Here is a 27,870-nt window from a genome sequence, read left to right as displayed (position 1 = left end):
CAGTGTGGCAGCACCTTCTTAAGTTTGGCGAAAAGTAAGTGGCGACAACTTTTTAAAGCCCAGAGGGAACCCTGATAATATCATTACCTTGCAATATTATAACTAGTAATACTAATAATCCAACAAAACCCTGTTGCAGTTTTTAACGATAAATGTGTTTAAGAATTTTGTTAAAACAAACAGGACTGAACCTGCGTGTATCACATGTTCAATATCAGCGCATCAGGTAAAGTTAATGGTTAACTCAATCTTCATTCCCAGTAAAACATTCAAAAGGAGGAGCTATGCACGAACTATTACACAATTAGTTTGGCATGTTGAGTAAGACAAAGGAAGCCAATTTTATCGGCGAGAACGTGCTGTTTTATGGCTTCCTGACTGGAAGCCGCTTCCCTTTGATTTATGTCAAACTGACGATAAATCGGTGATCAAGTTTGTCCCTTAACACACATAATATTTTCAAATGTTATCACAAGGTGGTAGCTAAATCCTAAATTTGGACATCACCATACTCAGATATCAGCAGTCCCTGGTCGCGTAAGTCAAAAGTAACTTAATATAATATCAAAATGATTTGAAAATTCTCAGTAGGAATTCAAAGTGGTCTCGTGGGTTATGACTCTTCAAGAAAAAGCTATAAAGTCATGGCTAACAAGATTTGTTTTATTATTTTATCACTTTCAATTATGCATTATTTCCATCATCAGTCTTCTAAGTAACGTGCCGGGTTTTCATTGTTGAATTGTAAACCTAGGGACAGATGGGTGTGGTAGGTGACAAAGACAACAAACTGTCACAAAACCACACACTTGTGGCAATAATGTCATTCCTCGTCTGCATAATTGTACTGCAGGTATTGCATGCCAACGAGTGCTTTTGCTCATGCATAGCGTGCGCTCTCATTGGCCAATATCAATTGTCCAATACAACAATTTGGCTCTCAAAATATTCAGTAAAGTCAATATTGCTTTGATCTTAAGAATTTCTATTATCAGTTACTGCAAAAATACACTAATCGGTAAATTTCAAATGCCTGGCGGACCCTGATTTCGAAATTCATGTGCCCTTGCGAAGGACCGTTAAATCGCCTTTGGAAAGGACTGATATAAACTAGGCGCTTTAATTAAAATATCACAGATTTGAAAAGGGTCAGAAAAGTTTTAAATAAACAAAAATTAAACTAGGCCTTTTAGTTATTATTGAATGTTTCGTTACTTTTTGGCGTTTTTAATTGGGATTCAACTTTGTTATTTCAATATAGGAATTTAAGTTTTTAAAATGGGTCTCAATTTATGCGCAATTAGTAAACATAATTTTATTTTCAGGTTAAACTAAACATGCAAAATGACCTCCCATGCCCACTGCTCAACTTGCATAAAGATCAACTGTACTAAAAAACCAGATGACGTATCATCATGCAGTCTTATGTACTGCTCACTGGACTGCGGCTTTAGGTTTCATTCATGCAAACAGGGAGAGCATCAGCTGCTGTGCTTGTAAATCGTCTGTCAAAATATTCAGTAAAGTCGCAATCGCTTTGATCTTAAGAATGACTTGTCGCAGTTACCTGGCGGACCCTGATTTCGAAATTCGTGTGCCCTGGCGAAGGACTGTTAAATCACCTGTGGAAAGGACTACATAAACTAGGTCCTTAAATTATAATATCATAGATTGGAGAAGGGTCAGAAAAGTTTCAAATAAACAAAAATGAAACTAGGTCTATTAGTTATTATTGAATGTATTGTTACTTTTTGACGTTATTTACTGGGATTCAATTTTGTTATTTGAATATAGCAATTTAAGTTTTTAAAATGGGTCTCAATTAATGCACAATAAATAAACATCATTCTATTTTCAGGTTGAACTAAACTCGCATAATGACCTCCCACGCCCACTGCTCAACATGCATTAAGATCAACTGTACTACAAAACCAGATGACATATCATCATGCAGTCTTATGTACTGCTCACTGGACTGCGGCTTTAGGTTTCATTCATGCAAACAGGGAGAGCATCAGTTGCTGTGCTTGAAAGAGAACGTCTCCTGTATCAACTCTATCTATGGATGTCCAATCAGACTACCTCGATGGAAGATCCTATCACATTTGACTGTTTGTCCAGCCAGTGTTGTCCTATGTAGTCGAGAATGGAATCGCTGGCCAATGCATTCTAAAGAAGAAGGTTGGAAAGCAATTCTACCCTTCAAGCACCCGCATGTAAAATGCGCTCAGTTTGATGTTGCTCTAGCTCTATGGGATCAGAAAATATTAATGGATTCATTTAGGACACCGAAGAAGACAAGGAGAATTCTGCGAAATTGCTTGACACAGTGCTATCCAGCAGTGCCCATACAATCTTACTCAAGCCTTCTCGAAAGCCCAGGCTCTGATACCTCTCAGTTGTCGGAGGATGAGTCAGAGACACCTTGGGATCTCAACCAGTCACCCCCAGGCCTTCAGAAAACCATTCTGAATCAGCTCTCTGTCTGTGAAGGGAAAACAAGCCTGTATGCTGCCACGAGACAGGCTTCAGAAAGTCTTACCAGTGCTTTAGATTATGTAACTGGAAAGCAGGGATTGAAAAGACTGGCAGAGGCTGTTCAGTCTCAGAAGGAACTTTTTCATGTTTCAGAAATTGACATTAAAGAAGTTAGTAGTGGAATGAAGTCTGTTACTATAACAAAGCAAAATGATGCTAATAATTCAAATGTCAATGTTCCTACGGCAATGTCTAGTTTGGAATACCAAGAAAAACTTCTCGACATTTATTACACGGATAAGAAATTATTTGAAATACTTGGTTTAGATTTAGCCATTAATTTCATTTCTTCGTATCAAGCAAAGCCCCTCAAGATGTACACATTTCTCTGCGGCAGAGAATTTCGTCGTGATGAATATCCCTGGCATGTGAAGAACTTCCACGCTGAGATCCAGTGCACACTGAATCATTGGTTTGAACAGCGCTGCCCTTTGGCCTATCAGGGATGCACATTTGCTTTCCAGAGGTTCAAACCTAAGATCCCAGATGGACATATAGTGCATAGTCCCATACTGCAAAGTTTTGGTTTCCGACAGGGTGATGAATATGAAGTGGACATGAATCACAAAGACGGTAAACTGACTGAAGAGGAAGACATTCGGACCGTATGGGGAAGAAAGCGACTGCGGGAAGCTACACCAGAAATTCACACTTCCTACAAGTGTGATGCCAGTGTGACCATCATACCTAGGTACAGGTCAGTGTCTCGTGAAACTTCACCCATGAAAAGTTATGGAGCTTCTTTTGATGAGCGAGAGTGTTTGTTGACTGATCTTCCGTTTGAAGTTCTACAGAACATTGCAAGGGGCCTGGATGGTTACAGTCTACAGCATCTCTCAATGACATGTAAGCTGTTTCAGAATGTATGCTGCAGTTTGCTGGATCAATGTGGCATCGTGTCACTTGTCTGGGAGAAGAATAGTGAAGGAAAGTGGGATGTAGCCTACAAGGTACTATGCTTATTATTATTACATAATTATTGCTTATTATCCCCCGCCATAGGCGGAGGGATATTGTTTTGGCGTTGTCTGTCCGTCCGTTCGTCCGTCTGGAACCATTTCTTGGAAGTGCTTTGGTGGATTTCATTGAAACTTGGTATGAGTACATATATGGATAAAAGGATGATGCACTCCAAATGACATTGTACAATATCTGTTAATGACGGAGTTATGGCTCTTTGTATCTTGAAAAAATGCTTTTGTGTCCAGAAGCATATTGGCGGGGGATATCAATTCAACGAATTTGCTTGTAAATAAAACAGTTATGTAAGTCACAATGTTAAATTAAACAAATAGATTCCAGTTGTATTGTCCTGTATTTGAAAGACGCAAACTTAAAAAATATTTTTTATTGTCGAAAAAATTATGGTTATCCATGAATTGTGTTGCTGTGTTCATGATATATTTCTCGAATATAAACAGTAAGCTTGTTTAGATTAAGGATAATAAATAGAATCTCTTTGCCAAATATTTATTTAATTTTTAATTTAGAATTGAAGAAAGGTATTAAGGTATTCCATTTTATTAATAGTATTGTCATTACTTTTATTCAGCCTTTAAGGAAGGAGATATAGACATAGGTGTAATATTTGACAAACATTTGTTATGCTTTGTAATGACTTTTTTCCATATTGACACAGATAATATATAAACATCTATCAGTATGGTCAAAATGTGCTTTACACTAAAATGTACAGCTTAAGTAATATACATGTACGCATAAATAACACGGATATGTAATTATTTCTTCTATAATGATGACTAATATCACTGACTTTTATTTCAGAAATGGCAGTTCAGTAGTGGCTTTACGTCAGTCCAGCAATGGGACTTCACAGACAAGGGGTCTGCTCTCAGTGAACACTTGAAGACTTGTCCGTACAATCAGGATGAGCATAAAAACATCAAAACAGATCCATGGCTGACTGTAGACACAAGCGATCTTCAAAAGTATTTGTTCTTATTTTGCTTACCGGTAGCTTTTTTATTTTAGTTTAATCACTGTATTTATTGTGTTTTTAGACAATCTCTATTTCAATTTTTTTTCAAAATAATGTGTGTGCACTTAAAAAAAAGACAGTAGTCAAGCAACTATTGTTAGACCTTGGCAAAGTATTCCCTGCATCATGCATGGCAATGAGCAGTTTGTAAAATGTCTTTATGGATGACCTGGGTCATGAGAAAATGCAGTGTTTGTGGTCTCATTAGGGGACTCTGTAGCTCCTGACCACACTGTGCCGATGTGAAGGCAGAACTGATGCTACCCTGGCTTCATCTGGTTTAAGACTCATTTTAGCATGACATGCCTCATGCACAGTAACATGCCGTATATACACTCCTCCTCTAGTTATGGTAAGCATCATCAGAGATAGCAGGTCCAATATAGATCCTCTTTGTTGTTATGGTTTTTTTTTTTGGGGGGGGGGTGGGATGGGGGTCTTTGCAGTGTTGAAGAATACTGTTTTTGGATTTTTAATTAGTAATTAGTGTGCCTCTAAATATTTGGACATTGAATACATTTTAAAAAAAGGTATACCCGGTACATAGAGTAAGCGTGATGTATTTCAGATAATATGTTGCAGATGATTTCTAATTGCACTGTAATGTCACCTAAAAAGCAAAGCTTTTTTATGTTGATAGCCATTTCTTCTCATTTCAGTTACCATGCAGAAAATGATGATGTAGGGACAAAGTACAGGAACAAGTGCCGAAATCAGTGGTCACAGTAGCAGCATCTTTTTGAGGAGCATAAATTCCCAATGAGAGCTCCTACACATGCTTGAAACATCATGTACGAAAACATAAACAAGAAGATATTGGGTGTCTCATACAGTATTCTGATGTTAAAAGTTTTTAATCCTTAACATCTCAAATACGCATTTTGATGCATTAAAAGATCTTTAGAAAATCAAACTAAATTAGTCCTTTCTAAATATATTCAAGTGTTAAAGGCTTCATTTCCAACCCTTAGATACTGATGAGCAGCAAACAGCATAAAACCTGAACAGACTGTGAGTTACTCACAAGCTGTTCTGGTTTTATGCTGGTTGCACATAGCCATTTTCACTTTGCTTCTGAGTGCGAAAGGGTTAATGTAAGTTTGAAAAAAAGGAACTTAAATATGTAATTACGTTAACTTACAATTTATATTTTTGAAATGCTTCAGGTGCAAACAGAAGGAAAGAGTAAAATATTTATGTGTTTATGATATTGGAAGAAAACAATCCCACATGTTTGAATGGGGTCCTTACAATATTTTGGGTGTTATTAAAATAATGCTCTGTTGCTCCATCAAATAAGCATATGGTTCTATTTTTATGAACACTGTTGATATATGGTCACAAAATATGTGTTGCTTAAAAAAGCCGAACCAGCCTTGTGAATTTACATAAACCCGTTTTAAAAACTGGCGTGTATTATACGAACACATGAGGCTGGTGGTTTTATCTGTACCTGTTTCATAACAATGTTTATTTTTTCCCCATTATTTTCTGCGCTACATTTCTACAACAAATGAATACATTCTTCACAGTTCACTGTAAACCTGGCCCTTAAAGGGCTGAATTTTGCTAAATTCAAGGACTTTGTGCAGACTGCACAGGCTAATATGGACAACACTTCACACACATGCTTAACCCTTTCAGTGCGGGAACCGAATTTTGAAGGCCTTTGCAAACAGTTTGGATCCAGATGAGACGCCACAGAACGTGGCGTCTCATCAGGATCCAAACTGTTTGCTATTCTAATAATATTCTTTGAAAAAATTCGAAGAAAATGCTAATTTTAGACATTCAGCAGACGACATTTTAGCAGACGACAAATTTCCCAGCATGCAAACGGTTAAACCCCTCTTTTCAAAGAGAACGTCTCATATTCTGATAGACTTTATATTTATTATTTTCTGGACCCGTCCAGAGGGGCTTCCGAGGGAAGACTTTATATTTATTTTCTGGACCCGTCCAGAGGGGCTTCCCGAGGGAAGACTTTATATTTATTTTCTGGACCCGTCCAGAGGGGCTTCCCGAGGGAAGCAATAAGAAGCAGCATTCAGTACCCTGCTTATTTACTAGACATCTTTTCCTATCTTTATGTGTTCTAGTGGTTTCAGATTCAAAATTGTTTTTGCTATGTGGTTGCCTGCACATTTTTGTTCCCGTGACTTTGTTTTAATCCGTACAAACTATATAGAATGTATTGAATATGAGCAACATTAATTGTTTGGTAATTATTAACGTTTGTTGACTTTGATCTCAATGTATTGTTGAAACAATATTATAGTTTATTTAACAAAAAACGAAAAAAAAAATGTGGTACCCGGATTGTAATGACTTTGATTTGAACGTTTCATATTACATAAAGCTATGCATTTTTGTTATAGATTTTTCTTTAAAGAGCTTGTAACAGAACTCGTGTGGTTGTGTGTTTTTAATTTTGTAAAGCGTAAATAAACTTTGTGTTAATTTTCTGGGTTTTAAAATGGTAACATACTATCTTTTAGAAACTACACTGTATCTTGAACATTATTTTTTTACATGAATGTGTATGTGTTTGTAAATGTTTTACCGGTATAAAATTATGTATGTGTTTAAGTTGGTTTGAAAATAATTATATTAACATTTTGTTAATCTCTTTCATTTGTTTGAGTTTTAGATTATACCAAAACTTGTTTTAATATGATTTGTTTTGCAGCTTATTAATTGTATGTTAAGGAGTGTTGATGTTTAAAACTTATACTTTCAGAGAAAATATCAACTTAGATTCAGCAGGCTAACACAGATGTATACATATATTATTGTTTTGAAAATGCTAGTAGGTTGGTCGATGTGCCAAATTGGTTTTATGTTCTGAGTTTCTTGGTCCTAGGTTATACAATTTCTTGTAAATGCATGTGGATGTTATAAAAAGTTACAGGAAATTTTATTTAGAACATGCATGCATATATTGCAGAGTATAGGGACCTGTAGTATGTGATGAAACATATCTGTGATTTAGAATAATAGGAACTTAACTTACACTTAAATTTAGCCCTCTGTGGTATTGGTATGTATTGTTTTCAAACTTTGTACTGTGTAACTTTTATTTATCCTCAGTTATTTTTATTGACATAATTTATCCTAAACAGGCCTATCAACCTTTTTGAATATTTGCTGATAAGGGATTGTGGCTTTCAGCAAACAAAATACTGTACACTTGCCAGATGGGTGAGTGCTGTAGATCTTTAGCATAATCAATTATCATTGTTCAACCTTTGTTTTATTAAGATATTTGTGTGTACATTTTTTTGGCATATATTTTTTCTGCTTTTGAGCTTACTCCAGCACATTGTGTTTGTGAGCTATCGGTATAGGGGACATCTGGATCATCTATAAACCATCCACATAGGATTTTCACATAAGAACGAGGTATAATTTTTTTGTGTTACGTGTTGATCAAATTATACCTTCAAGTACTTTATTTTAGTGCAAGTATGACTGCAGCACATGCAATGTTCACATTTCAATTTTGAAAATAACATGGTTTATGGGAGATGACATTGCTTTACACATTTTCAAAAATAATTTGTTACATGGTTTAAATACCCCAGAAATTATTTACAAAAAAGCATGAAATACAATTAACATGATAATGGCTCAAACAGTATTAGACACACATTGAAATATTCTAATTCCAGGCACAATTTTTCATTTCTCAAGAAATATATTCCAAACAACAAAAATTTGCAACAGTTCCTTTAATGTTGGTACATTATACTCAGGTGAGCGTCTCGGTCCATCATGGTCCTCTAGTAAATGTCAGGTAGTGTTTCATAGCATTTTCTTGTTAGTTGCAATATTTGGAGTCTTTCATATCACTACATTATTATTGTTAATTATAGTTAACTTATGTATACATGTAATTTTATATTTATCTTTCTATGCAACAATTGTCTACATGTTTTGATAACATCTTTAACATAAGTTTTCTTAAAATAAACAGTTTTTCCATAAGTATTGTGTATTTCGAATTCTATTAGGTCCTTCTGGGCCTTACACTGCATCAGTGCTACCTTGCTAGACTCACAAAAGTTGGGGTGAGTTTTGAATCATAGCTTCCATTTCCAGCTATGTTTTTTTACTATAATATTTTATTTGTGCAGTAGGAGGGTGGACACCGGAGTCTGCACATGTCTAACATTGTGCAGTAGGAGGGGGAAACTGGAGTCTGCACATGTCTAATATTGTGCAGTAGGAGGGGGGAAACCGGAGTCTGCACATGTCTAATATTGTGCAGAAGGAGGGGGGAAACCGGAGTCTGCACATGTCTAATATTGTGCAGTAGGAGGGGGGAAACCGGAGTCTGCACATGTCTAATATTGTGCAGTAGGAGAGGGGAAACCGGAGTCTGCACATGTCTAATAATGTGCAGTAGGAGGGGGGAAACCGGAGTCTGCACATGTCTAATATTGTGCAGTAGGAGGGGGGAAACCGGAGTGTGCACATGTCTAATATTGTGCAGTAGGAGGAGGGAAACCGGTCTGCACATGTCTAATATTGTGCAGTAGTAGGGGGGAAACTGGAGTCTGCACATGTCTAATATTGTGCAGTAGGAGGGGGGAAACCGGAGTCTGCACATGTCTAATATTGGGACCATCAATCAAACTCACATGCTTCATCAAGATTTACGTTTTTACTAAGTTTTAACAAGATACATGTAATCTCTTGATTTAAAAAAAAAGATTTTACCTAATGACTCGATTTTTTGGACAAACATAACCCAGATTTTAACTCGGCCTACTGGATATTGTCAAGATATACAATCTGGCCTCACAAGATTTAGGAATAACATGGCCTCTATAGTGGCAACATGGTTATTAGACCTGGTGACCTAGTTTTCTGAGGCACATGAACTAGTTTCAATCTTTGCCAAGATATTATCAAGATAAAGATTCTTACCGAATTTCATCAAGATCTTGTCATAATAGGCGTCAGAAGTAGCAAAAAAGTTTTTATAACATTTGACCTCTTGATGCAAATTTTTGACACGCATGACTAAGATTTTAACTTGGCCCAGATTTTGTAAAGATAAACATCCTGATCCAGTTTTATCAAAATTTGACAAAAACTGTTGCCTTCAGAGTTGTGACATGCTTAAAGATGACAACACACAACCCACAGCAATCACAATAACTACTTGTAGCACTTCATGTTCAGGTAACAATTTGTGGTCAGGTGAGCTAAAAACGTTCACCCTATCATTTGTCAACTGTTAAGTTAGCCTGCGCGGTCCATGTTAGGAAATAGAGACTGTCAATATGATTGTTACTCGTTCACATTTCTCAGACCTGGACTGGTTACTAAGATGAGCCCCAATTAAAAGAGGTACAACATAGGTGTATACAGGAAACAAAAGAATATATTTCATTTTCTTTATTTTTCGACTTTACTGAACACTTGTACAAAATGGTCACACAAGATTGTATGGGTAACAAGAAGTGGCTCATTTTAAACATGTAAAGTAGTAAGACAAATGCATCGGGTTGCTTCAAAAGTATAACTGTACACACAACTAATTTAATATCATACAATATTACAATTTTACTACTAGTATGTAAATAATTATTTTACAATCACAACAAAGAGAATTGTTCAAGCCAGAAAGCTTGATCAGCAAAGCTGGGGTAAGACTTTAGAATTTCACTGAAAGATAAGCCAGGAACCAGTGATATTTTGTACCAATCAGGACTTATGTACAATGCAAACCTTAGGAAATTATTAAGATCAAAAGTATATTTCCTGCCACTTTTCAAATATCGAAAAGTAATTTGGATCCTGTTAACTTAAAAAACATATACCATAGCACTTAAGTGTATCACAAAGATAACTAGCAATAACACCTAGACAGTGAATGCAACAAGCATGTCTTGAGTCATCGAACGAGTATTGTTTCAGAAAAGAACCAGCACCCCTTGTGTGAGGGAAGACACGACAATTCATATGCCAGATAAATTCTATGTTAAGTAAAATGGTTAGTATTTGACTAGTTCAAAGTACCAGCACATTATCAATGTTCAAGGTTTATTTTTGCTTACAGGTATCGAAGAAAGTAAAAGGTATTATTTATAAATGATTTCGACTTAAACAAACACGAATACCATAATAGTTATATACACAACACTATAATACATGGCATACACTGTATACTTACAAACATTGAAGCAGAAATGTCAACGATCATTAGAAACGGGCCTGATTAGAAACCTATGAACAACATAATCTTGTTTACCATATGAATTGAATAAACAAGTATTTGGCACTTTGATTGGATGAGAAAATGATGATGACAGATAATTTACAACATGTTGATCTGGTGAGTGTTCCATACATCAGGGGTGTCAATTGTCCCAAATTTGAAATCCGGAAAATTAAGCCGAGAGTCTGAGGCCTTAGGATAAAGGGAAGAGAGGCCCCCCCCCCCCCCCCGAGCCCTAGCTTATTGTTCTTTTTTTATAGTCTTTCTAGGTGCAATTTCTGGTGAGTACAATGCGAAATATTATAAACCACCCATCCGTAACACCGCATGTGTATTTGTCATTCTAAACAAATGATATTAAGAACTTCAAAATTAAATTAAAATCGACAAACCATACCGTATCCGAAAACGACAGTCCGAAAACATGTCCCGATACATCATTTGCAAATGAAATAAAATATGCATATCGTTTGACTGCAAAAAATGAAAACCAGTAACCTAGCAAATACGCAGTCAATATAAAATTTGATTAACATATTGTTTTAAAATATGATATTGCAGTGCTTTACTTTGTTACTGCTCATGTCAGTGCCAGCCGCTTATCAGATATCAATAAATTAAATCTGTACCAAGCGCAAATGTCCGAAATGCCGACGATGCTATAACAATATTCGTTCTGAAATGATCCCGCACTAAAATAATTTTGTCCCTAAACCCACCCCCCTTAAACAAACTCATCGAATTTACATTCACCTCAAAATCAACCCTGGACGAATTTACATTCACCTCAAAATCAACCCTGGACGGCTCAAATCCGGATTTCCGGAATAATCCGGAAAATTGACACCCCTGATACATACTGTGAACAAAAGTCGACAATTCGTAACATCAGGTCCTAATGATGAGTCAATACTTCTTATACATGTGTTTTAAGAACAAGCCTAAATGAGAATTATTTAAATATAAATAATATTTTGAGAACTTAATTCATTTAAGAATTAATATGTTCAAATCACCTAAAACAAGTTACACAGACATATAAATAATTATATTTTAGAAATAAAGATCAATGCAAATGATAAAACTCAATACCAGACAGTAGTTTTACAAATAACGCTTTATTCATGCCATTCTAATCAAGAAACATGGTAATCCGAAATGTGCACCATTAAAATAAGCTAAGTTGTACAAAAGTTGAAGCAAACATCATTAACAACCAGAGCTCCAGATAAGATGCGTATCTAGGCATTGAAAAATTTAAGAAACGCATTAAAAATCAGCCAGGTGCGTAACATAACGCAATACATATCTTGGCACGTATTTATAATTGATTGAAGTATTTTAAAGAAAGTCTGTTCATATCATCATTTTAACTTCTTTCCTTTGCATTTATTTATATAAATAACCAATAATAATATTTCTAGATTAAACAAGCCATGTAATATATAGAGGATATTTGTTGGATTCGATGGAATATCGATTTTATTTCACGAGTGATCATATACAATAATATTTTCACGAGTGGCACAGCCACGAGTGAAAATATGTTTTGTTTATGATCACGAGTGAATTAAAATCGATATTCCATCGATTCCAACAAATTTTCTTTTTATTTTATGCTTTTTGCACCGTTTATATACATTGTAAAAGAGTTTAACTGGATAATGTCGCTGGATTTATGACGTCATTTCGTCGAAAAAAATGACGTCATTTCACAGTAAAACAGTGAAAAATATCGTTATTTTTCACTGTTTCAAACAGTGAAATACCAGTTTTATTTCACTGATATTTCTCTATAAACCACCGGAAAGCATAAAATAAATCAGTTATATGTGTAAATAGAAATTACATATCAATATTCATAAGTATCATTTTAGGCTGAAACAAAGGAGTAAAATATGCTTTAACAATAATATCAGGGGGCAGGCTTCTTGAAAAGGCCGGACCACCGGTCTTGTCCGGCAAAATTCTTTACGGTCCGGCGAAATTTCTAATAACGCCAGTCCTTGTGACAGGCCAAAGAAAGTGTGACTCAATATCCAAAAGTCTAATACTTGCCAAAAGAACTAAAACACCCCATTAGAATCCCTCTTTTTTTAATTTCAAGCCTTTTTGTCATTAAGAACACTAACGCGTCACTAGTTTATAAGAGTGCTCTCCCTTTGTTTGTTTTTTCAAAAACATCAATTTTATTGGTCTGACATATTACCACCTATTCAAACGTAACAAAAATTACACATGAAAAAATGTTGTTGCTAAAGTTTCAATGGCGCGTGACAAGCCAGAAAAGGAAGCTAAGCGATGAGGAGAAAAAATTGAAAGAATATGAAGCAAAACAAGTAAAAAGAACTTTTCAAAGTAGTGGAAGTCTGACAGAAGTTGGCAGCATTATGACGTCACGAGTCACAATCAATATGTTTTTTGATGTATTTGGAAACGATCCAATACTGTGCAAGTCGACTAATCAATGTGTAGTCATGTTATGTTATTTTGTTTTGAGTCCGACTATAATTTAAGGCTGTTGTCCATCATACACTCTAATCACAAGAACACGCAAACGTTTTGTTTTACTTTATCGAGTGTACTTGTACACAGGCTGCATATTGCAATAAATATGAGTTAAACTTTAACTAATTCTTCAATTATAAACTCACGCTGTTCGGTCAGGTGAATTTTTGTGCGGACACAGGCACTTTTTGGGACTTTTCAGGAAGCCTGAAGGGGTAACATACCCTTTCGACTAAATACTTATCTGGAGCTCTGTTAACAACTGATAATTTATAAATTCAAACAAATGCAGGAATCGTGCCATTGGATTGCTTTCAACATATGAAAAATAGTTTACCAAGAGAAAAAATACAAGGCAAATATTTACCACTGACACACTAAAAATCTTAGATTATCATACAAAATTGCAAAATGAAATAAAAACAAAGCACAAACAGAACAAAAAGGTTCATTATGGCAATAAAACGTTCAGACCTAGCATTTTTTTTACCACACTTCACCCATATTTAAACGTGGCTTTGATATTGTCAAGATTAACATTCTACCCATGTTTCATCAAGACCGAGTCATATGTATGTGGTATCAATGTGGTAATAAGGTTTTCCTTAGATATGACCTGGTGACCTATGGATGCATATAACCCAGACTTTTAACTCTGCCTATATATTGTCAAGATAAACATTCTTACCACTTTTCATTACAATACAAATGTGGCCTGTAGAGTAGTAACTAACTAAAAATTTGCATCCAACAACATTTGAAGCCACACATAAGGTGACTACTTTTAACACACCAAGAGGACAGTGAAGGCAATTAATTCTTCAGACACTCACTGATTGATGAATGGCAAATGATAATGAAAGACAACGTACGAACAACCAAAGGTGGAAAGACTCTGATTTGAAATGTAAATGCATTGCAGATTTTGATCAACAGCAATAGTTTCTCGATTTGGATTGTTCAGTCACAATAATTATGTAAATGCAGGTAAACATCTGCTTGGTCGATCGCTACAGATTGATCCAAGCAAATGTTAAATTTTCATATTTATGAACAAATTTTGATCAGCTTGCATCTTCAACAAAAAAGATAATAAAAAACAGCTAATCACAGAAGCTTTGAAGATATTTTTTCTAAAATAAAAATTAGCAAAATGTAACAGCCAAACTTTTTGAATTTGTCATCAAAATGAAGCAACTTTAAATAACAGATGGGGAATAACATTACATGATCTCTACAAAATATTTTTGTGTCAACTTATAAAATTAATTAGACACTTATATTTGATAAAGCAACTCCACCAATTATCAACAACACTAGCAGAAAGGTGAAGCTGTTGGATCAATTGTTTTAAAGATGTCTTTAAGATTTGTGTCAGTCCCCTGTGCTTGATCAGCCATTGTGGGAGGTGGCATGATTTGTAAAGAGTCTAAGTGGTCATGCGTGCTCAAATCAGAGGGAGAAGACTTAACATTGTTTGATTTAGAGACAAGATTCGAGGTCACTGATGTTGCTAGAGTTGGTTTCACAGGTCGCGGTCTGTTGTAACTGTTATACCCAGAATCCTCTGATTTTGACGAGTTTTCACCTCCCAACGGTGAACTGTATTCAGTGCTCACTTTCCTTGGATCACCTAAACGCTTACTGACAGTATCTGGTGATAAGTTTGATTCAGAAATGTGTTTCCGTTTGAAACGTGGATCGTTTCTATAATCAAGTTTACGTTTTTCAGCCTGTGTTTCACTGGCACTGTTTCTATCAGAGGTTATTGTTGATTGACTTTGCTGACTTGACAATGACATTTGACTAATTTCATCGTCCACAGCCTTTGAAAATCTTGGATCACTCGGCTGAGGTAAGTTCAAACTGACATTAACATCAAAAGCATTTCCCTTGCCAAGTCTAGGGTCACTTGAAGTCTGTCTACTCATCAACCGCGAGTCCAGAGGAGGTGTTGAACCCCCCAAACTTGTCTGGGGATCCTGGCTATGCTGCCGCAATAACCTTGGATCAAGTGCTTTGCTAGTCACTGGTAAAACACCAATCCCCCCTAAGCTAGTTGCTGAGTTAGAGTCCTGCATTGAAAGTCTTGGATCTGAGGCCCTGGATGTTAAGGTGGCAGTCTGGACCTTAAGTGTGCGGGGATCCATTTGCTTCATTCTAGGATCTACCTGTCGAGGAGCAGCAGGTTCGCTGGAATCTTGCTGTAACAATCGAGGATCAACAAAAGGAGTCAATGAAGGCTTAGGAATTACTGCTTCTTTCGCTTTGAAAACACTTGGGTCTAACAAGTCGGGCTTTTTGGGCCCCAACGGGTTCACAAGGGGTTCAGTTTTCTGCGAAACAATAGTTTTAGTATGATCAATCACTTTGCCACTTTCCTGTTCTTGCATTTTGATAATCTTCTGCACTCGAGGGTCTGTTTTGTACTGAGCGTCCTGAAGGTCAATATTCGGTACTCGATTCTTTATGACTGCCACTTTACGTAGCCGCCAGGGACATTCCCCCTCCTGTGAATTGATGACAGCTGGTTCTCTGGGTGGGCGTGGCAACATGCGCGGGTCTTGCAGCCTGAAAATAGTCATGCATTGTGAAAAATGTTCCCAATAACATTGTAAAATAAAAGTTCTTTTTTTTTCCATCAACTTAACGAAATAATTACACATCAGTTTTGAATTGATTCATAGTAATACATTTTATATACATGTAAGTTTTTTAGTAATTTATGGTAATACATTAAATATAAGGTTGCCATTTTTTAGAATTACAGAAATTGCATGTTTAAAAGTCGTTGCACCCATGTAAGGGTCACTGGTGTATTGATTATCCATAGGATCATTCAATGTTAGTGAACTGGAAAGTTAGAGTTGTACTAAGTTATTGTGCATAATTGACAGTTCAAAGCTGTATTTCAATTTCTGTGTAGACATATGTCATCCAAGTGTATACAGCAGTCAATTAAGTTTAAAATGCTTGGACAAACAAAATCAGTTGATTTGTTTCACCTTTGGAGGAAACGTGGTTGTGCTCTCCTGATGGGAAATTTTACAGCAAAATGGCATTTTTATAAAGCATGACTTTATAAGCATGATAACTATTTAAATTCTACTTTTTAAAACTTATATTAAAACTTGCTACAAGAGTTAAGCTATATTCAATCATGCTCAAACTTGGTTTGATAAAAATTGCTTGCACTATGTAGAAAATTGCCTCTTAAGACAATTTTGGTCTAAATTTATTTTTAAACAGAGCTCAAAGGTATGTAAAGAAGGAATTTTATATCTATGATATAGGGAAATATTTAACTTTCTAGCAGGGGAAAATGGAAAATAAGCCCTTAATATATAACCCACCTAAGAAAAAAAAATACAAAAAAGTATCTAAGGTTCATCGTTGGTTCCATGGAATAACAAAAAAAAATATGTTATCATATATTGACCAATTCTCTACCACTAACCTGTTAGGTGGGGGTGGTGGCTGTGCTGGTGGTGCCGGGTTGCTCTTAATCATGTTAATCATCTGCATCACATTGAACGAGGGGCCCTGACTGACAACTGTCTGGGGTGCAGCCTCTGCCTGAAATGTCAAGTCAGGGAGTAAACTTATGTTCTAACCATGGTTACCAGTGTAAGAACTTTCAATACTTTACTTCCTAAAAGATTCAATTTTTTCAAGAATAAACAAGAGATGTGTTTGTCAGAAACACAATGCCCCCTATTGCGCCGCTTTGAAGCCATAAATTTGACCTTTGACCTTGAAGGATGACCTTGACCTTTCACCACTCAAAACGTGCAGCTCCATGAGATACACATGCATGCCAAATATCAAGTTGCTACTTTCAATATTGCAAAAGTTATGAAGAAGGTTAAAGTTTTGGGACACGTATATTTGACCTTTGATCTTGAAGGATGACCTTGACCTTTCACCACTCATAATGTGCAGCTCCATGACATACACATGCATGCCAAATATCAAGTTGCTATGATCAATATTGCAAAAGTTATGACGAAGGTTAAAGTTTTGGTTAAAGTTTTGGGACACACACACATACAATGACAGACAGGCCAAAAACAATATACCCCCGATCTTTCAATCCGGGGGCATAAAAATATGTTACAGGAGGCTATTTCCTGATATGTTTGTTTTAAATTTCATTTTAGTTAAGCAGTCATGAATGTCAAATCTTAAGAGAATGAACTACTAACCTGTTTTGTTGATGAGTTGTTTGATTGTTTAGTTCCTATTCTGAGATCATCTTCCTCGTCGCTTGAATACCACTTGTCATCATCAACTGCAAAACAGACAAAAATGGTCAAACATTGTCAATAATAATGTACAAACAAAATCCTAAATGGACAAGACATAATGGTAACACTCTTAGAGATCAAGGCTCACTGCAGGTGCTTCAAGTGGCATCCCCGAGTAGCATTCAACAGACTAATCAGGGATGGAACTTTCCGCCTCATCTGGATTTTCTTTCAAACAATACTTCTTTTTAATGATAAATTTCATAAAAGAGAAAGTGTCGCCCCTGATTAGAATATGCGCACTGCACAGGCTAATCTGATACGGCTGTTCACGCCAGTGTTTTTTTCACCATTTTGAGAAAGGGGCTGCGTCCCTTTGGATGGGGAAAAAACCAACTACACTTAGCTTTTCACAGAGTGAACAGTGAACGCATTTTTCATGATGAGCTCAAGATAATTTCAAAACAACAGTAAGGAAAGTTAGACAAGTTCATCAGTGGGAAAAAGAAGACTACAGGGTTGTGATTTTCTTAACACCTCAGTGATGAAAACTTCTCATTGCCTCTTTCTGAGAGGAAATCCACCAAATAGTCAATAACTTGCCTTAATACAACAAATTTGATATAGCAATATCTCACTCATCCTCTCTGCAGCCTAATTTCAAAGCAAATTTTAAAACACACTTTAAACATACTTTTCATTCCATTGCCCTCAGCATCCTCTCTCCCCCTGGAGGCTTCATCAACGCCACCTGCAGGCTTTAGTTCCTGCGATTTCTCCAGCTTCATCTTACGAGTATGCTGCGCTATTCGCAAAAACATCTCGCGCTGCTTTGGCGGCAGGTGGGCGGGAATGTCAAGGTTGTCGTCGTTGTTGTCCCACTCCTGCTGGGGAGTTGTGTTACCTGAAAGATTGCACAATAATATACACATGTTTATCAATTTATTATCAATAGGCAAAAAAAAATGCAAAGGATACTTGCATGAACATTCTACGAAAGAATAATAGCTTTTCTTCACAAATTTAAATAAATACCTGTTAAAGGTATGGTAATTTAACAATAGCTGAAAACATAGAACAGTGAAGTATTAAAAAGCCTGTTTTGTATAAAATCTTGCTTAACATAGATGTCTGTAAAAAAAATTATCACTCAGTTACCTGCGATATAAACAGTAGTATTTTTTAACCATATGCCTTACCTTGATTACTGTCCACTTTTTCATCATTGCTGGGCACATTGTCATTGATGGCTCGCTTAAGTCGTGGGTCATTGTTCAAAGTCTGTTTTCTGTCATCCTTGTCTTGAGCAGACAAATCTCTATAGTCCTGATCAGAATTCTCCATATCAACACTATCCTGGTTGTATTGTGCATTCCCATTAAAGCCATGCCTCATATCTTGATCATCCTCCACAGTATTCCCAGGGATTGCCTCCTGTCCATTATTCATTCCCACAACCCCCTGGGCTACATTCATGGGCCCATCCATACCTGCTCCCATGGGCGTGTTCTGTCCGTCCATGTTCATACCTCCCATCATGTTCTGCCCCATACCCCCCGCCATAGAGTTCATGTTCAGGCCCTGACCATTGACCCCACGGTACTGCTGTAACATGGGGGCTGCACGTAGGATTGCACCCACAATGGCAGCAGCCTGACTCATCGGTGGCCCCATGGGTGGGCCCTGAAGCCCAGGGGCTTGCCCTTGCATGCCTGATCCCGGCATCATGGGGGGTGGACCAGACATCGGTGGCATCATACCCATTGGGGGACCATCCATTCCTCCACCCATAAACATAGGGGGCCGATTGGGCGGGCCATTGAAGGGCATGTTTGGCCTGATCTGACCTGGGGACATCATGCCAGGCCCACTGAAACAGGGGAGGTAGAACACTGTAAATGATCTGACAAACAAAAAAACTTTTTTAAGAGAGAATGTTACATAAAGTATGAACAGTTGGTAATAAGACTATGTATGATTATTGTTTTGAAGTTTATGTGGTAAATGAGTGCACTGAGTTAAGATCATCAATAAATGACATTTTACCATGATTGTACCTTAATCATGTTGAAAACAACAAACATCTTTGAATCTGCTTCGAAAATCTGTATATTCATCATTTGGCTATCAACAGATTTACAAACACACATACCCTCCCATAGAGTTTGGTGGCCCCATGCCTTTTGGTGGTCTGTTGGGACTCTCCCCAGGGGCATGGGTCTGGATATCAAAAATAGATGGGATGTTCTTCATCTTCTCCAGCTTGTGATGGATCTCCTCTTCTGACATCTGGGGCTGGTCACCTGTGATATATTCCCATTAAAACATAATACATCCTCCCTCTGGGTAAACTGGGCTTAGTGGTCACAAAAAACATCCAAATAGGCTGCGCTGTGGCAAAATGGGGTTTTGTTTATGAGCACAAAGTGTTGTACAGATAAGCCTATGCAGTTTGCACAGGATAATCAGTGACAAAACTTTCTGCTTAAGCAGGACTTTTTTGCTAAGACAATGCTTCATTTGACAGAAAAAGTCCATAAAAGCGGAGAGTGCGTACAGGCTATTCTGGACCAACATTTGAATCATGTATATGCATTAAGCCCATTTTTCCAAAACAAGGCTCAATCAATATACACTGGTAACTAGGAATTGTATATAAACTTCTTTACTTATCAAGGCTTCACCCTAATCAAAGTTTTTATAGCCAAACTTAAAAATTGACAATTTCATAGTGAAGTGTTGGAAATGTGCTTATGAGTCAGTAGCATTTAGGGAATAAAGCAAATGACAGTGTAACGCTAATACGTTGCCATGGAAATTACAGAAAATTCAAATGTGTGCTGTGTGACTGACTATTTTGTTATTGAATCAATATTGGATATACTATTATGATAACTAGGTGGAAATGAATATACTCTGCATTCATTTCACATGATAGTTTGATTTAAATTTGAAAGGTCATCACTTAAAAATAACAAAAGTTATTAATTCTGATTATACAACTGAAACTGATGTAAGTAAAACACTCTTCATTAAGCACAATCAGTCCAAACTCATATGCATTGCAATGGAAGTTGTAAAACATGCTTGATCACATTTGTCAGTGTAGAATCAGCTTTTTGCAACAGATTATTAGTAATTATTAGTAAAATGGGGCATCAAGAAATGTAACAAAACTCTTCATGGGAGAGATATTATCATACCGAGCAGTCCTTTCTTCTTGTGTTTTCGTGGTTCCTGCCAGTCTTTGTCCCCTTCAAAGAAGTTTTCCTTCTCCTTTCGTAGAACCTGAAATGAACAATCGATCAATACAGAACGTAAGTTTTCATTTGCTTGGTAATTCAATATATTTTAATTTTATACTGTGCCCATGGTCTAGTGCGATGAAATGAAATATCTGAGTAATAATATCGAGGCACCATAAATGATTCTACGTTCAACTTTAGAAAGTGACTACAAAGTACTAAACAATCAAACAGTAATCATATAGAGGTGTGATGTAACAAATACATTGAAGAATGTAAGCTACATCACTTAGTGTTTAAAGAAACGCGAAATGTTTTAATAGATTCAGAAAAGATAAATTATTGTGGCATTGTAAGGAGGCCTTATCACACACACACACACACACACACAATCTATTATATTGATAGTTAATATTTATTCAAACAAATAAAACTATTTACAACAAGAAAATTCGTTGCATTGTTAACCTCCATCAAATAAGTTTGTTACATATGAACTGACTGATGGACAGTGCCAATTCTATATCCCTCTGCCTTGGTGAGGGAAAATAAACACTGCCATGAAAATACTTACATTTTGTAAAGCTAATGTCCATCTCCTCAGTCAAAGGGGCGTGTGAAAATTTGCAATTGTCGCCCTGATAGCAGGTGGATCCTGTGTGATAATACTTGCACGGGAAATCCTCATGCATGAACACGCAGCCATCGCGATGACAATTTGACTGGACATAGTACTTGCACAACTCAGGGCGTTTCTGTGGCTGATAGTCATGGTTGAAGGGGCAGTCAGGACCCTGTATGAGTGAACAGTATCGATTGACTTAATATAAGTGGGACTTAAACATGTTAATTTGAATACTACACTATTTGGAGACGTGTCATTTTGTCGTAATATTGGGCCCAAAAGTTATATCATTGAAATAAAAAGTTCTTGTCTACAGGGAAAAAAGCAGGATTTGAAAGAATTGTTCATGTTTCCTTTTCAAAAACATTTTCAGACAAAAAATTTAATATTATTTTGCGTCACATAGAACAGGTCCAACAGACTGACAAACAAAATCTATGGATGTGTACCTTTTGGCATTTTCCTTCTTTGAAGAATTTACATATTGGTCTCTCCTCCATCGGTGTCTGAAGCAAGGGCTTTTTCTTGACAGGCTGTTCTTCAACAATATCTTCATCCCTCTCACGATGTCGCTGACGTTTAAACAACTCACGCTTACGCTGCTGCTTATTTTTCTTCTTTGGGATCTAAATAAAAGGAATTTTTCATTAATTATTTATTTGGGAAATTCACATGTCCGTGTTTTGTTAAATGTTATACCACAACATTTTATTTGTTCACGTTTTGATGCACCAGTTATTCTACTGTTAATTTTGTGATCATGTATTAGTGCACAATTATATAAGAACAGTTACCTCAATAATAGTTGCAAACTTTTTTCTAAAAAAATAAAATTACCTGCATGTCCATAAATTCCTCACTTCTGAAAAAGAAAATACAAAAATTTAAATGATGGTTACGAGTTCTAAACATATTTGCTGTTCTTTGTACTTTATCTATCACTTCAAAAACTAGGATGATTACTTAGGAGTGTACCAGAAAATCAATTTACTGACAATCAACAACTCAGCAAAAAATAATGCATCAGGCCATAATAAGAAATTTCAATGTATCAATTTTGACACTCAAAAATCAAAAGACTACCCACACATTAAAGTCATCATCTGAAGGACTGTCATATAATCCAGGTGGACTGTCGTAACCGTCGTAATTCCTATTCTTATCCCTCTCCTTTTCTCGGCTGTGTTTATCTCGATCCTTCTTTTCATGTCGATCACCTCGACTTTTCTCACGCTCATGTCGACCATGACCCCGATCTCGACCCTTCTCGCGATCGCTGTCCCGATTGTCTCGATGTTTTGACTCACCAGAACCGCGCCGATGATTCTCGTCTGTTGAAGGGCGCTCTCTTTTTCTGTCCACTTTCTCACGTTTGGAATCTGAAGTCCACCCGCTGTCATAATCATCTGCACTTTTTTCATAACTGGGCTCTCGATGGCGCTTCTTTTTGCTTTTTCCCTCCTTATGCGATTCTTTGTCACTTTTCTTCTGCCGTTTTGAATGTCTATCACTTTTACCGTGTCTACGCCTGGGGCGTTCTTCTTGTGAAGCTCCTGTTGCTTCCTTACTGGGGGACATGTCCCCACCCTCCTCTCCTTCTGTATCAAAGAATTTTTCAGTTTAAAATATTGTGATATATTTTACACATCTTAGAACCTTCATTTATATACTTTTTTAATGTATATTGAAAAGTTGATGTTAATTTAAATTATAACAGTAAGAGTTATGTAGTAATAAGTATAAAAATTAATCATGTCCAACAAACATATTTTCTCTTGAGCGTATTTTATTAACATCCAACGATTTATAAAAAAAATCATTTCTACTAAAAATAATGGTATACACTCCTGAAAACATTTTAAAATTGTAAGAGAAAAACAGTTCCAAATTCGCCTTTGGGTTCTGGACACAATAATGGCAAATTGACTAAGAGCAAATGAATTTTTGCAGTGCTACATATGTAATACAAATGTTCAATCATACTCTTTTACATGCTGGACAAAACAAATGCTTTAAACCACTTAAAAAAATCATTTATTGATGTTACCATCTTGATCATTTATTTCACCATCGTTGTCACTAGCTATTTCTCCATCCTCAAGTATCTCTCCGTCTTCTGCATCGGCTGCTTCCCCATCTTCTTCATCGTCAAATCGGGAATCCAAATTCTGCTTTGAGTCTTCAAACCTTCCAGATTTCTTAGAATCTGGAAACATAGCAAAACACAATCAAGTGAAATAAAACAATTTTTGTAACATTTTGTATTTGTTATTATTCATAATTGGACTTTAACACTACATTGCTGGAAAAACACAACAAGTAATTCAAAGTAATTGTTTTAAGTACTTTAGACAAAGACAGTCATCAAAGAAAATACAACTTCACATTATATTTGGGTAAACAAAATGCAAAAACAGAGTGGTCTTTGAAAGACCTTTCACTAACTTGCACAGGTAAGCTGTAACTTAACAAGAGTAATGTACCAAATGAGTAATATAATTTGAGCAAAAATATTTCTCGGGATATTGCACATACCAAAGAGCATTTCAGGATCATGGTTTTCTTTTTGAAATTCACCATCTTCTGACCCATCCATATCCTTCGCTGTCTCTTGCGGGGCCATTTCGTCTGGTATCTCGCTATCGCTGATCTCAGGTTTGTTTACAGACTGGATCTCAGTTTCCATGATCATGTTCACATCTTAGCATGTCCTCAGTACCATCAAGCTGAAATACAAGCACCTGTTTATAGGGACCATGCTAATCGTGCTTGACATCTTTGCAGATTTGTTATTAATTACAATACTGAGTGAATGCATGTCACTTAGTTATTTGAATGTCTTTTTTTTAACACGCTGAATAATAAGACTACAAATTGGATAATCATAATGTTCACTCCTTTAATTGAATCTTAGCCAACTGTACTGGACAGGGGCTTCCCTACATTTCATTTCATTAAAAGTTGAACATGAGCCTTCTTCACAACCATTCTTAAGTCAATAATCTGACTCAAATTTTGAGTTTTTCTTCATTATCAAGATGAGTTTGATCATCACGCTCAATTTGGGTATCGGAGGGTTTTATATCCTTATACCTGTGATACGAGATTGCATGTACGCTGACCTACATTTTAAATACTTAGCTGAGTGGCAAACTTAAATCTCATCCTCTGAGTTGAGTTAAAAATTGATAATGATTTTAATACTGGGCCTTGATCCGATTTCAGCAGAGTAAGTTAGAATGGACATTTCCATGAACAGGTCAAATTGGATACTGCCTCACTTTCTGGGCTACTTCTACGGAAGCTTAAGAATTGTCTTCAGTCAATAACAACCTCAGCATATGGGCTAGCCAGGCCAGGGGTGTTGGGCAATCCACCATTTTCACTTTGCAGAAAAATCCTTCAAATCATAAAATACCTGGAGTCTTAAGAATGGTACATCAAAAGTTTAGTTTGTGTGTTTTTATTCTGATACAGACTACAACATGTTTTTATTGACCAGATATAGGAAGCTAATGCTAAATGATTTATGTTCCTGACATTTATAGTTTTGAACAAAGTCTTGTAAAGTAGTCACAATAAAAATATGGTCTTCAGTAAGGTTTATTTTTACTGAGCCAAATGCCAACAAATCCCAAATCTGATATGTGCCAACTTTGATTCTTTGAGCTGTGAATCGTAAGTGTGGGTTGCAAGTGTTAAGGGACTTTGCACTTTCAGTAATGTTAAATGGTCAAGTTTTTCAAGACTTCATAGTTTTTCTAATTATTGAATACTCAATATTCACATTAACAGAAATAAAAATCATCTTCGAGTGAATGGATTGCGCAATTGAAATATACACATTGAAGTTTCCCTTATATATAAACATGTATTACAAAAATGCTTATTCCCACCTTTTTTCAATATTACCCTTTATTTATCAAGTTAGAAATCATTAAGAAAAGTTCATAATTACATTGCAAACATGTTTTTCTAAAAGCAGTTTAAATTTTTTTGGGAGCTCATGCCTACAGGTATTGCACCTTTGCAGTGAAATTTTATAAGAACATAATACTATATGCCTTATCAATAGTGCATATCCATTTAGAGTAACTCATTGACATTTTATGTAACAAAAGCACTGCATAGCGCGTGCCAACGCACTGCGAAGTAATTTTTTATATTAAAGGTCACAGTGACCTTGACCTTTGACCTAGTGACCCTAAAATGGGTGTGGGGTGTAGAACTTATATAGGTTACAGCACCCAGTGTTCCGCGTCACCACTATAAATAATATAAATATTTTAATGGGCTATTAAAGCAAGACCTATGCCTTTTAATAAGCCATTGTTAAATAAAACATATTTAAAGAAAATATTATTATTAGCTAAATATTCCTTTCTATTGGCTGTCAATTTTCTCCTTTCAGCTACTGAGTGGTCACTTCATGGGAGGTAACAAAGTTTTTATTTTCCAAAGGTTTATCAAGTTATCTCTCTTCAGATTAGCCATATCAGACACAGATTAACCATATTTGTTTCTTTTACTAACATGTTTTGCAGCTGGAGTTCATTGAAGAAAAAATCACTGAATTGTGTTATTAACCAAAATATGATAAAATGTAATTTACTGTCTATTTGTATTGTAAACTTATTTAAGAGGGCAGTTTCTACACTAGATTAATAGACTGGTACCTGGATACAATTAGACTAATTTTACAGAGTTGCTTTCACAAGTGTTACATGGGATTGTTCTGTATTTTTGGAATTTCTAATTATTCATTCCATAAACTATTTAACACATTTTTTTACTGGGAAAAAAGACTAGGGAAAATGACTTGTATTTTTGGGGTTGGGTTGTATATGCTTTCAATCCTGGTGCATTTAACACTGATGTTCATCTAATCTGCTGAATCCTGATGAATGTCCATGAACTGTTCCTTCACTTTTTTCTTTCAATACCTTTACATAAACAAATTCAAACATATGTTTTACATAAACAAGTAATACCCTGGTAATTTTCCTCATTATTAAAATTCAATAAAAAGTTTGTTTCTTTTTATAAAACAATAAAAGATTGGCATACTTGTTACTAGTACTTATTAAATACAAACTATTTCGTTTGAAAAATGAGAAAAATAAATTCGTGTAATCACGACTGATCAACTTTAGTTTGTACCACCAAATTTATTAAAATAGTGTATAAATAATTTGCAATATGCAAATTTCCGTAAATTAATAAATTATAACTGTTAGTGGTAGACTTTGTTTCAACTTACCTGCTTAAGAAACAAATAAATAGTTCTATATTGATCCACATGCTACGAGTAATAATTTACGTGGCGGTCGCCAGTTTATCTCCTATCTTTATCAGCCCGAGCGTTCTAATTTTAGACATTACACAAATGACGTCATCAGTAATGTATCATGATACATCTACGTGGCAGCATTTTATTTTGTTTTATCCACATTTTTCATTATTTTTCGATTATATAACTCAATCAAATAATCAAAATGCAAATCAATTCAATCCAATTTTTAATGCAGTATTGGCCGGTGAACTAAAATACTTTTTATTTTTAAGCAGTTCAGACTTTAGTAAACAATCTCGATCGGTCGCCATTTTGAATCATGGTCTCAGAAGCATTTCATTTTCAGCATCGTTACGCTGTTCGAAATAACAAAAATATTGCTTAAAATCATGCTTCACATCATTCATTAACTTTTAAAGTTATATATGTTGTTAACAGTTAATACAGATGCCACTGTTACAATATTAATCACATTTTATCAAAATACCTAGCTATTCCCGTTGTCGAGGAATTTTTAAGAAATTGTTAAACCTGGGTATTAGCGGAAAAGGGTTTTGTACCATGTAAATCAGTGTTCCAAGTACTACTATAGTGCCTATGGTGTCGTAAGAACTAAGTTAGAGCAGTTTGTGAATCCTTTCCACGTCCATTTTTTCACTGAACTTTTAACTACGTAACTGACTGTTTTCAGTTCTAGATCTAACACGCAAAATGGCGATAGGGTTTCTCGAATGTATGACGTCAAACCATGGCCTTGGATCGGAGTGTCAAGAGGCGCCTAAGGGGCAAGATACAATCTGATACGTTATCTCCTTACTTCGTTATAGGATTACCCTGCAATGAGCCTCAACAGTTTATGATCATGCGCTTCACACATGATCGACCAACAAAGGATAGGTGTGGACTGAAATTATCTGACAATTTGTAGCGCATGGATATGCACAGGGGTGACAATAATCGTATTGAAAGTTATATATAATATAAAGTAAATGCTTCAAAGCTGCTTATAAAGAAATAAAAAGTAATCATTCCCCTTTTCCTCAAACATTTCGCTTTGTATTGCTAATAAATTTACGAGAACTCTATCCAAATGTTAAACTAGGTCAAACTACAACTTCTAAAGCCCTAGGCAACGTGTAAACCGTCATCAGGCAGGTAGATAAAATGTCCCAATGTAATGTCTGTC

General features: G+C 35.9%; 2 protein-coding genes across 3 annotated transcripts; one reads left to right on the top strand and one right to left on the bottom strand.

The window, feature by feature from the left end:
• The first annotated feature begins 1,322 nt into the window (after positions 1–1,322).
• On the top strand, positions 1,323–8,524 carry LOC127847447 (F-box only protein 30-like). Of its 2 annotated transcripts, none has more exons than XM_052379372.1 (4): positions 1,323–1,454; positions 1,988–3,488; positions 4,324–4,487; positions 5,197–8,524. In XM_052379372.1, exons 1-4 carry the CDS (start codon positions 1,345–1,347, stop codon positions 5,264–5,266), a joined length of 1,845 nt encoding a protein of 614 aa, XP_052235332.1. In that variant the 5' UTR covers positions 1,323–1,344; the 3' UTR covers positions 5,267–8,524. The 2 variants fall into 2 exon arrangements, with proteins under 2 accessions (XP_052235332.1, XP_052235323.1); XM_052379363.1 differs by lacking the exon at positions 1,323–1,454 and adding an exon at positions 1,465–1,647 and having other exon boundaries at positions 1,859–3,488.
• Positions 8,525–9,928: 1,404 nt separating this feature from the next.
• On the bottom strand, positions 9,929–27,418 carry LOC127847722 (zinc finger CCCH domain-containing protein 6-like). Its single transcript, XM_052379855.1, has 14 exons — positions 27,245–27,418; positions 23,927–24,117; positions 23,439–23,597; positions 22,479–22,989; positions 22,229–22,253; positions 21,841–22,017; positions 21,282–21,560; positions 20,725–20,809; positions 19,674–19,824; positions 18,721–19,391; positions 18,216–18,425; positions 17,480–17,565; positions 16,732–16,850; positions 9,929–15,845 (listed from the first exon to the last, which is right to left on the bottom strand). Exons 2-14 carry the CDS (start codon positions 24,081–24,083, stop codon positions 14,591–14,593), a joined length of 3,885 nt encoding a protein of 1,294 aa, XP_052235815.1. The 5' UTR covers positions 24,084–24,117; positions 27,245–27,418; the 3' UTR covers positions 9,929–14,590.
• Positions 27,419–27,870: the final 452 nt, after the last annotated feature.

The sequence above is a fragment of the Dreissena polymorpha genome, chromosome 1, assembly GCF_020536995.1.
Source record: "Dreissena polymorpha isolate Duluth1 chromosome 1, UMN_Dpol_1.0, whole genome shotgun sequence".
Taxonomy (NCBI): Eukaryota; Metazoa; Mollusca; class Bivalvia; order Myida; family Dreissenidae; genus Dreissena; species Dreissena polymorpha.
The sequence above is the reverse complement of the archived record's forward strand: the minus strand, read 5'-3'. Positions and strand labels throughout refer to the sequence as shown.

Excerpts from the sequence above, each read along its gene's own strand:
- LOC127847447 (XM_052379372.1), top strand. The coding sequence starts at position 1,345 with ATGACCTCCCATGCCCACTGCTCAACTTGCATAAAGATCAACTGTACT. Across the intron at positions 3,489-4,323 it reads AGTGGGATGTAGCCTACAAG|AAATGGCAGTTCAGTAGTGG; the intron begins GTACTATGCTTA and ends CTTTTATTTCAG. Across the intron at positions 4,488-5,196 it reads GACACAAGCGATCTTCAAAA|TTACCATGCAGAAAATGATG; the intron begins GTATTTGTTCTT and ends TTCTCATTTCAG.
- LOC127847722 (XM_052379855.1), bottom strand. The coding sequence starts at position 24,083 with ATGATCATGGAAACTGAGATCCAGTCTGTAAACAAACCTGAGATCAGC. Across the intron at positions 22,990-23,438 it reads TGAAATAAATGATCAAGATG|AAGGAGAGGAGGGTGGGGAC; the intron begins GTAACATCAATA and ends TCTTTGATACAG. Across the intron at positions 18,426-18,720 it reads AAAAGTGGACAGTAATCAAG|GTAACACAACTCCCCAGCAG; the intron begins GTAAGGCATATG and ends GCAATCTTTCAG.